At 36.2% G+C, this 11,985-nt stretch overlaps 1 protein-coding gene across 2 annotated transcripts in view; it reads left to right on the top strand.

Annotated features, from left to right (window-relative positions):
• Window positions 1-5,997, top strand: part of LOC128222464 (furin-like) — an 8,517-nt gene extending 2,520 nt beyond the window's left edge. The window contains exons 5-15 of one of the 2 annotated variants that reach the window (XM_052931476.1): window positions 38-102; window positions 456-541; window positions 995-1,155; window positions 1,254-1,463; window positions 1,701-1,801; window positions 2,122-2,225; window positions 2,381-2,498; window positions 2,687-3,006; window positions 3,138-3,287; window positions 4,550-4,754; window positions 5,197-5,997. In XM_052931476.1, the coding sequence (XP_052787436.1) occupies window positions 38-102; window positions 456-541; window positions 995-1,155; window positions 1,254-1,463; window positions 1,701-1,801; window positions 2,122-2,225; window positions 2,381-2,498; window positions 2,687-3,006; window positions 3,138-3,287; window positions 4,550-4,754; window positions 5,197-5,242 (1,566 nt within the window). In that variant the 3' untranslated portion in view covers window positions 5,243-5,997. The remainder of the gene's footprint in view (window positions 1-37; window positions 103-455; window positions 542-994; window positions 1,156-1,253; window positions 1,464-1,700; window positions 1,802-2,121; window positions 2,226-2,380; window positions 2,499-2,686; window positions 3,007-3,137; window positions 3,288-4,549; window positions 4,755-5,196) is intronic. The other variant, XM_052931477.1, reaches the window with a different exon arrangement.
• Window positions 5,998-11,985: the final 5,988 nt, after the last annotated feature.

Here is an 11,985-nt window from a genome sequence, read left to right on the forward strand (position 1 = left end):
AAGACACATTTTGTTAATATCTTTATTTAACTTTCAGAACCGGGACGCTTGTGTTGATCTCTATGACAATGACCAAAACCCTCTGCCTTCCGTCGGCCAAAAGTCAGTAAAAATACAGTTTTCATTCACACAGTTTTACTTATACAGAGTCTATAAACTCCTTAAATTAAAAGTCAACAGGGATGATTGTAACAGAACAGTACATAACAATACAAGGCCATGTAGATTTAATAATGGCTAGCGTAAATCAGGACTGAGTATCACATCTCTTTGACTTGTTTAAAAAAACATTATTATATATAGAACGTCCAAAACAGGTGGAACTATATGGTCACATTTTGATATATATGATTATATTGGAGGGACACAAGTTTACAGTTGCTGGTGTATTGAAACTTTATGGATTGTTAGAGTATTTACTACCATGCCATATCGTTTAGTATTTGTACTTACAGTCATGGTACAAAATGTGCAGGCGTTGCAGTTGCGTCTAAAAACAGCATTTGTGCTATTGGCAGCGCGTTTGAAGCCAGATATGCCGGTTAGTATTACAGGCTTTTTGAAATTTGCCTTCACATATTAACACAATGTTTTCTTGTTCGACACCAATGTTAATAGATTGTTGAATTACACTGAAAATCTACTTTCAATGAAATGATTGAAAATCTAAGTAGAACATGAAATATAATATGATCTTCAGTTTAATGTTCAAAAGCCTAAGTATGACCGGAAATATACTTCATTTCAGATTTTAATTCAGTTAAACGTTCAAAGGCCTAGTCGGACCAGAATAATACTTAACATTTACTTTCAGTTTAAAGCTCAAAGGCCTAATGCAGAAGAATTATACTTAATACATACACTCAGATAAACACCATTATGCAATAGTAGGATTCGCATTAATACCCTCTTCAGATGAAAGTAAATATCTATTGATCATGTACACCTGGCAGTATGTTGTTTCAAAATCGGTATGAAATTCATGTTCCCATAGCTATCCGTATGATTGGACCTTTTGGTGTTACACAGAGTGCAAAACTTCAGGCAATATTGCGAGCAGGCGTAGATGTTTCTTCAAACAGTTGGGGAGGTCTGGATGGTACTTTTGATGGACCTTCTGCTAATGAACAAAACGCTTTCATCAAAGGATCAAAGGTTAGATTAACTCATTTAAATGCATGTGAATATATGTGTCAAAATATTATACTTATTATGTTAACCCCAGATTGATAGAAGTAAATTCCATATTTAAGTTACGTGGGGGTAAAGGTGTGATTTACGTCTTCGCCGGAGGCAACGGTGGTTTTGACGACAACTGCAACTTGGACGGATATGTTAACAGTATTTATACGATTGGCATCAACGGTGTTGCACGGGATCGTGAGCCTCCTGGTTATGCAGAACCATGTAGCGCAATTCTTGCAAGCGCCTATACAGGAAAGGGAGGAAGCTCGGACAACGTGGTAACTGATATGAACATATTGTTTTAAATGTTCGTTAGTGCCAATAGTTTTAGCTCATGCGGATAATGTTTGTTGTTTGTTTCGAATATTGCTCCAATTCGGTTCCTGTGTACAGATCTTGGATTATTGTCAAATCTTAAAAAAACATCAGCAACTTGACCCAACCACAATTTTCTAAATTTTGCATAATTGATATCAAAAACGTGAATTCAACAGTTTTCAAGTTTGATGTTTTAGTGTACCACTGACGTGAATGGCGGCTGCATTAGCTCGTTTACAGGAACTTCGGCGGCCGCACCTTTAGCAGCTGGGGCTCTAGCACTAGTGCTTGAATCAAAGTAAGTCATTTTGAGGTTCTTATTATTTAAGCATAACTTTTCATTCGCAAACCTGTAATGCACAAGGGTGTTTTATTGAATATTATGTTTCAGTATGGTATGGGGACTCAACACAGACTGCATACTGTTCTTAAATTATTTGACAGTTTCATGGTCTAAAAGTTGTTATACTTGATTGGCGACCATGCTTTTACAAAATTTACCTTTATTAAGCAGGTCAATAGTAAACGTACCGTTCCTAAACTATTTCACTGTTGTATACTCAAAACAGAGACATATGATATGACTTCGCATATGAGTTAAGATCTAGGTCATTTCAGCCCAAATTTACACTGGAGAGATATACAGGAATTAATCGTCGTCACCTCTGATCTAAGTTCGTTACTGTATGCAGAACCCAAAACAAACGCAGTTGGTCGTAATGGTAAGTTCTTAATAAAATAGTCCTTAATTTACTATATCTACTTATATTTTTACCTCAATTTCTAATTATTAAATTTACTAGCATTTTATTATTGTCAATTATATCAGTAAATCAGTGGTTGTCATCAGTTTCATAAGGCATTTCATTCAATTTAGTTAGCGACTGGTTTGGATATGGCCTTTTGAACGTTGCCGCAATGATAAAAAGAGCAAAAACATGGACAAGCCTAAGCGAACAACATATATGTGAATCACTGAACACAATAGTACAAAGGTAAAACGGATCAGCATAAATGTCTTGTTGCTGCAACGTCGGTCACCATTATGCGATTATAACAATAAAGTACCCTTTATTGATATATTCATGTATTTAAGTGTTTTATTAATTGATTGCTTGATTTCTTTATTCTTTTTTCATTGATTTATTGACTCATTTATTTATGTATACTTTTCATTAACCAGATCCATCAATCCAAGGGACACTACTCGAATAGTTCAAAGCACACTTTACACGGATAGTTGTAATGAAACCTACAGATGTGTGAATAGAATTGAACATGTTGAAGCCTACATAAGCTTTACATATACGTTCAGAGGGATTGTTGAATTGACGTTAGAGTCACCGAGCGGCACACGAAGTACCTTATTAACAACCAGAGGTTCAGATGTAGCAACAAATTCAAGACAGGACTGGACGTACATGTCAGTTCAATTCTGGGGAGAGAACCCAATTGGAACTTGGAAACTTTACTTTTCTCTCAAAGCTAATATCAACCAGGGAGGTATTATCTGTGATATGGTTATAACACATCATCCATGATTTTTGTAATAAGGTGAACTGAAACTGAATTCGTCACTATGGTACTCTGCCATGAACGTATTCATGAGACTGACACGTACTTTTGTATTGCAGGATCATTGCAAAGTTGGAAACTTAAACTGTATGGAACAGGCGATGGTTGCTCAATTACCACAACCACACCAACTCCAACAACATCGCCAACACCATCCGAAACTGCATCATCAAGAACATCAGTTACGTGGAATACAACACAGAAAAACGGTATGTGTAGATACATTTACAAATATCTTTAAAACTAATTATCATCAATTAAACATTCCCTTAAGTATTATTATGTTATGAGTTCCTTTGAAATATTGATCTTTATCAGCAAAATAAAAACAGTGTTATTATGTTCATTGCAGTGAAAAACACTTCAAAATGTACTTTTAACGTATACTGTGTTTAGTTCCCTTAGATGTTAATTGAATAACAACTTATCCGAAGCATTACAAATATATATATATGATGGAAAAAGTAAATATACGTTTTACTACAGAAAGTTTTATTCATAAACAAAATGTTTTGTTTAATATGAAATTCGTAATCCGTTAACATACATTGCTTAAAGCAAAGTGCGCTCGATTACTCATACTCGTTTGAACGAGATATAGATATATGGCAAACGAAAACGAATGCTCAAACATTAGTCAATATTGTATTATTTTAATATATCTTTAAACTTTCTGACTTTGTAATACGTACTTTCTTTGTAAGCTTCGAACAGACAAAGGACACTTACTTTAACATCTGAAAAGTTGTCAGACTATGTCCTGCATTGTATTTATTTCACAATATATCACAGTCTCGAATTTGGCTGCATCAATAGTGGAAATATATTATATATGATCACTCATGAAATTCAATACACTAAAATCAGCCAATATACTCTATAATATTGTATCTGTATTATGTCTTTGTATTTCTCGTTTGGTTATTTTGCCGCAAAACTATCACAGTAAATAGTTTTACTGCATTACATTTTAGTGTTTTCATTAAATCTATTATTATAGTTTGATGTTTCGGCCATAGGACAAAGTCTCTTGCTTTGTTGACAACTTTGAACGTATTTGCGCACTGTGCACTGTGCAGTCTCATGCATGATATAGCAGCAGAAATACTATTTTCGTATATTACAAGGACTCAGGAAAACGCTTCTTACTGTATCGTTTGAAAATTGTCTGGTAGAATATCGTTGCTTTTTTTATTGGAATCCTTTTATATTAATCTCGAAAGACGTAAACTGTGAATGTTTAGTTGGTAGCATAAATAAGATGCAGCAAACATGATATTGCGTCTTAAGTTCGCATAAGTTTCACCAAACTAACATACTTCGATACTATTTGATTCATTTACAAAACACAATGACTTTCAAACGATGTATTGTCAGTGAACTCTCACACGGTATTTTTGTTTATTCAACTGATTGCGTAGTCTGGGTTCTGACGATGCATTAGTGTAAATTAAATTGAAATATTTTCCAGCTGCATCATCATCACAAACTATAAACAGATATACTTCATCGACCGGCATTTCATATCCATATTCGAGGAATGTAACGTATAATTTTACCGATGTACCTGCAGGAGAGAAGTCTCAGAAGACACTGATAATAATTATTGCGGTTTCTGTTGTTGGCGCCATCTGTGTATCAGCTGCAATTGCTATTCCAGTTTATCATCACTGGGGGTAAGCAATTCTTCAACCCTTTATTTATGTTTAAAGATTAACAATGATAAAACATAGTTTTATATTGTTTACCTCTAAGCATGCTTGATCAATCTCTACCACTCTTGCTTCATCAAGACCAGTTGTCAAACCTGCAAGTATTAATCACGTGAGAGAAACAACATAAAGAAGTACACATGATATTTGAAAAGGCATCTTCTTTTTATTACTAAAAATGAGGTACTATGTTTTGCATTAAAATTATTGTTGTTTACGTATGAATAGAAAAGAAGAACAAGAAGAAGTTGCACAGTACTAACCTAGTTACATAAAAAAACACATGATTAAGTATAAACAGAAAATATTCATCCTTTGTTATTATTGACCTCGTCCAAAAACAATTGCATTCCTATTTCATTTCGATTGGATGAATAACTAATATGCTTATAGCAATATATTTCAGGTCAAAGAAAAAGCTGAAGCTGAATGCGTCGGAACGTAAAATATAAGAGACACTGACAAAAAAGTGTGATCGTGAATAAAAGTGATATGTGATAAATTCGTCGTCTTTCAGAATAAATGTTTTTAATAACAGGTGATGAAATACACCTTGTTATAAATTCAGTATAGAGTCATCAATATATTTCTAACAGTTGTTATTTGTTCCTCTGTTTGCATATTTGGACCAGGACAAAGATGTGATCTCACAAACTGTCATTTCCATATAATTGAAAGAATTTCAGATAATGCCGCGATATTACAATAAACATATTAGATAAAGAGGACTTAAAATATATTTGATTTTAACGCCAACCTCTTTATCATTTTTTTAAGCAGTTTACTATTTTCTTTTGATTACGCATAGTCTATTCTTTTTTAAAAACAAACATATTATAATGTCATGATGTACTTCATTCCACAGGCTTATTGTTCTTGTTCGAATAAAATCAGTGTGAAACCAATTTAAGAAGTTTGCATTTGCATACTATGATTGCTTGAGTTGAAAGTCTTTAGGTTAGTTATACATTAAGCAACATTCTAGATTGAAGACATGTTAAGCAAGCATTGTATCATTTATATTGCCATTGATCAAATCCATATCGGCGAATGAAAGTTTGTATTGAAGTGCAAAGTATGTTTTACCATTTACACAAAATATTGGCAAAACAATTCAAAATGAAATTACAATACTATCCTATACAATTGCGTGTCTGATTGTAAATAAATATCATTTGTTAGATATATCTATCGAATAAAAAATAACAAAATATATATAGTTCATCGATAATCATTCGACTAACGACAATTTAATTTGCAAATAATTCAATCTAATTCATAGAAATAATGAAGATTTGGCGGAATTACCTACGATTACATGTAATGTTTGACATCATAAAAAATGTCCTGTTTATTGATTTCTTTTCGTCCGGTTTTCATTTCGCCATGTCTTGGTTCTATTTATATGAATAATTCTTTAGCATGCTTACACTGTTTTCATTGTTCATGATTTTGCCAAAGTTCGAATATTGTTTTGTTCTGTATAGAATATGTTCACTGGAGTATTTTTTAAATATATGACAGGTTGATTTATCAAAATTATTTTTTGTACTTTGAGTGATAATTTAAGCCCTGAGAACTATATACATGTCGTGATACATTGCGAAATGTTTTAGATAGCTGACAGATTTACTCCATTAGAAAACCATAGTATATTCAAATGTGTAACTTTTTACGAAGGCTCCGACTAGGAAACTATCATGCCAAACAGGCTTAGAATCCCGTTGCTTGCTCCTGTATCTGTGTCGTAGCTGTTTTATGAAATCACCGGTAAATGTATACATTTAGTTTAAAAAAAATGAATCGGAAATGCATAAAATAAACCATACTTTATGCTAACGCTGACAGATGCATCACATGCCCTAAAATAAGCCATGATGGATGTATGGTTCTCTCGTTAAAGGTTTATGGTGCTTCGGATTTGAGGATTTTTGCTAACAGATTTCTTAAAGATACAAAAGGAGACTTTCGATGCATGGTCTATTCCATATCCACGAACATATTAAACAAAATTGCACGTTGCCTGTTTTGCATTTACATGTCATGTTTTGATATATGATAGAAACAATGTATTCATGTATTTCTCTAAAGCCGTCTAAGTGCAACTTCCTCATACCAGCAACCTCACGTGTAAAATAAGGTACTTCTCTACTTGATCGTGTTTGTTAATAAATATAACTACCAACTTTTATCCGCATTTAGTTTTTAGTGAGCTATGAACATGTTTTATTGTGTACAATACATAGAGATTTGTATCTTGTCTCTTTTATACAAAATCGATCCAATCGATGAAAAATCTTGAGTTTTAAAGATAGTTGACTACGTGATGTTTATTTTCAGTCAATCGGTCATGTGACTGCATGCACGGACTTCTTTTCTTTTCTCTAATGACAAAGAAAAAGCAGACACAGTACTTTAAAATCGTCTGAAAGACTGCCAATGATTGACCTCAACAAACATTTTCCCAGAAATTCTGCATGACTATGGCGCAAAATAATCGGCCATCATCCACGCGCTAGTGGTGAAAAATATGCAGCAGTCACCGACAGGATTACGTTTTTGAAAGATCAAACGTGCTTAAAAGTTACTTGACAAAATGCCAGTGATTATGATAAAGTTCTGGTAACTTTTTGTAACCGTTTTAATATTTGGAATTGTTTGCTTTCATATTTATTAATGTTTTACACTAAAACGAAAACATAAGGAAAGGGTGCTTGATGTATTTGCCTGTAAAGTGTACAGTAGAATAGTCACTTACAGTTTAAAGTTAATATTTCGTTGACCGCTCGCAAGGCGGTACCAAACAATCCTTCATATTACTTGTATGCCAAGACGTGGCTTGCATCACTGCATCATGTTTTGCATACACCTTTATGGATTCAGATTACTCTACCAAGATGTGAGCTCCATCACTGCAGCATGTTTTGCATACACCATTATGGGTTCAGATTTCTTGTAGGCCAAGATGTGGCTTGCATCACTGCAGCATGTTTCACATACACCTTAATGCGTTCAGATTACTCTACCAAGATGTGGCTAGCATCACTGCAGCATGTTTCACATACAACCTTATGGATTCAGATTACTCTACCAAGATGTGGCTTGCATCAATGCAGCATGTTTCACATACACCCTTATGGATTCAGATTACTCTACCAAGATGTGGCTTGCATCACTGCAGCATGTTTTGCATACACTCTTATGTGTTCAGATTACTCTACCAATATGTGGCTAGCATCACTGCAGCATGTTTCACATACACCGTTATGGATTCAAATTACTCTACCAAGATGTGGCTAGAATCACTGCAGCATGTTTTACATACACCTTTATGGATTCAGATTACTCTACCAAGATGTGGCTAGCATCACTGCAGCATGTTTTGCATACACTCTTTTGTGTTCAGATTACTCTACCAAGATGTGGCTAGCATCACTGTAGCATGTTTTGCATACACCCTTATGGATTCAGATAACTCTACTAAGATGTGGATAGCATCACTGCAGCATGTTTTGCATACACTCTTTTGTGTTCAGATTACTCTACCAAGATGTGGCTAGCATCACTGTAGCATGGTTTGCATACACCCTTATGGATTCAGATAACTCTACCAAGATGTTGCTTGCATCACTGCAGCATGTTTTGCATACACCCTCATGGATTCAGATTACTCTACCAAGATGTGGCTTGCATCACTGCAGCATGTTTCACATACACCCTTATGGATTCAAATTACTCTAACAAGATTTGGCTTGCATCACTGCAGCATGTTTTCCATACACCCTTATGGATTCAGATTACCCTACCAAGATGTGGCTTGCATCACTGAAGCATGGTTTGCATACACCGTTATGGATTCAGATTACTCTACCAAGATGTGGCTTGTATAACTGCAGTATGTTTTCCATACACCCTTATGGATTCAGATTACTCTACCAAGATGTGGCTAGCATCACTGCAGCATGTTTCACATACACCGTTATGGATTCAGATTACTCTACGAAGATGTGGCTTGCATCACTGCAGCATGTTTTGCATACACTCTTATGGATTCAGATTACTCTACTAAGATGTGGCTAGCATCACTGTAGCATGTTTTGCATACACCCTTATGGATTCAGATTACTCTACCAAGATGTGGCTAGCATCACTGCAGCATGTTTCACATACACTCTTATGTGTTCAGATTACTCTTCCAAGATGTGGCTTGCATCACTGCAGCATGTTTTACGTACACCATTATGTGTTCAGATTTCTCTACTAAGATGTGGCTAGCATCACTGTAGCATGTTATGCATACATCCTTATGGATTCAGATCACTCTACCAAGATGTGGCTTGCATCACTGCAGCATGTTTTACATACACCCTTATGGATTCAGATTACTCTACTAAGATGTGGCTAGCATCACTGCAGCATGTTTTGCATTCAACCTTATGGATTCAGATTACTCTACCAAGATGTGGCTTGCATCACTGCAGCAATGTTTACATACAACCTTATGAGTTCAGATTACTCTACCAAGATGTGGCAAGCATCACTGCAGCATGTTTTACATACACCCTTATGGATTTAGATTACTCTACGAAGATGTGGCTTTCATCACTGCAGGATGTTAAGCATACACCATAATGGATTCAGATTACACTACCAAGATGTGGCCTGGATCACTGCAGCATGTATTACATACACCCCTATGGATTCAGATTACTCTAACAAGACGTGGCTTGCTTCACTGCAGCATATTTTACATGCACCCTTATGAGTTCAGATTACTATACCAAGATGTGGCTTGTATAACTGCAGAATGTTTTGCATACACCCTTATGAGTTCAGATTACCCTACCAAGATGTGGCTTGCATCACTCAAGCATGTTTTTGCATATACCCTAATGGATTCAGATTTCTCCACTAAGATGTGGCTTGCATCACTGCAGACTGTTATGCATACACCCTTTTGGATTCAGATTACCCTAACAAGATGTGGCTTGCATCACTGCAGCATGTTTTGCATACACTCTTATGGATTCAGATTACTATACCAAGATGTGGCTAGCATCACTGCAGCATGTTTTGCATACACTCATATGGATTCAGATTACTCTACCAAGATGTGGCTTGCATCACTGCAGCATGTTTTGCATACACCCTTATGAGTTCAGATTATTCTACCAAGATGTGGATTGCATCACTGCAGCATGTTTTGCATACACCCTTATGGATTCAGATTTCTCTACCAAGATGTGGCTAGCATCACTGCAGCATGTTTTACATACACCTTTATGGATTCAGATTACTCTACTAAAATGTGGCTAGCATCACTGTAGCATGTTATGCATACATCCTTATGGATTCAGATCATTCTACCAAGATGTGGCTTGTATAACTGCAGTATGTTTTCCATACACCCTTATGGATTCAGATTACTCTACCAAGATGTGGCTAGCATCACTGCAGCATGTTTCACATACACCGTTATGGATTCAGATTACTCTACGAAGATGTGGCTTGCATCACTGCAGCATGTTTTGCATACACTCTTATGGATTGAGATTACTCTACTAAGATGTGGCTAGCATCACTGTAGCATGTTTTGCATACACCCTTATGGATTCAGATTACTCTACCAAGATGTGGCTAGCATCACTGCAGCATGTTTCACATACACTCTTATGTGTTCAGATTACTCTTCCAAGATGTGGCTTGCATCACTGCAGCATGTTTTACGTACACCATTATGTGTTCAGATTTCTCTACTAAGATGTGGCTAGCATCACTGCAGCATGTTTTGCATACACCCTTATGGATTCAGATTACTCTACCAAGATGTGGCTTGCATCACTGCATCATGTTTTACATACACCTTTATGGATTCAGATTACTCTACTAAAATGTGGCTAGCATCACTGTAGCATGTTATGCATACATCCTTATGGATTCAGATCACTCTACCAAGATGTGGCTTGCATCACTGCAGCATGTTTTACATACACCCTTATGGATTCAGATTACTCTACTAAGATGTGGCTAGCATCACTGCAGCATATTTTGCATTCAACCTTATGGATTCAGATTACTCTACCAAGATGTGGCTTGCATCACTGCAGCATGTTTTACATACAACCTTATGAGTTCAGATTACTCTACCAAGATGTGGCAAGCATCACTGCAGCATGTTTTACATACACCCTTATGGATTTAGATTACTCTACCAAGATGTGGCTTTCATCACTGCAGCATGTTAAGCATACACCTTAATGGATTCAGATTACACTACCAAGATGTGGCTTGGATCACTGCAGCATGTATTACATACACCCCTATGGATTCAGATTACTCTAACAAGACGTGGCTTGCTTCACTGCAGCATATTTTACATGCACCCTTATGAGTTCAGATTACTATACCAAGATGTGGCTTGTATCACTGAAGCATGGTTTGCATACACCCTTATGAGTTCAGATTACCCTACCAAGATGTGGCTTGCATCACTCAAGCATGTTTTTGCATATACTCTAATGGATTCAGATTTCTCCACTAAGATGTGGCTTGCATCACTGCAGCCTGTTATGCATACACCCTTTTGGATTCAGATTACTCTACCAAGATGTGGCTTGCATCACTGCAGCATGTTTTGCATACACTCTTATGGATTCAGATTACTCTACCAAGATGTGGCTAGCATCACTGCAGCATGTTTTGCATACACTCATATGGATTCAGATTACTCTACCAAGATGTGGCTTGCATCACTGCAGCATGTTTTGCATACACCCTTATGAGTTCAGATTATTCTACCAAGATGTGGCTTGCATCACTGCAGCATGTTTTGCATACACCCTTTTGTATTCAGATTACTCTACTAAGACGTGGCTAGCATCACTGTAGCATGTTTTGCATACACCCTTATGGATTCAGATTTCTCTACCAAGATGTGGCTAGCATCACTGCAGCATGTTTTGCTTACAACACCCTTATGGATTCAGATTACTCTACCAAGATGTGGCTTCCATCACTGCAGCATGTTTTGCATACACCCTTATGGATTCAGATTACTCTACCAAGATGTGGCTTGCATCACTGCAGCATGTTTTGCATACACCCTTATGGATTCAGATTACTCTACCAAGATGTGGCTTGCATCACTGCAGCATGTTTTGCATACACCTTTATGGATTCAGATTACCCTACCAAG

This window comes from Mya arenaria, chromosome 16 (genome assembly GCF_026914265.1).
Source record: "Mya arenaria isolate MELC-2E11 chromosome 16, ASM2691426v1".
In the NCBI taxonomy this organism is placed as follows: Eukaryota; Metazoa; Mollusca; class Bivalvia; order Myida; family Myidae; genus Mya; species Mya arenaria.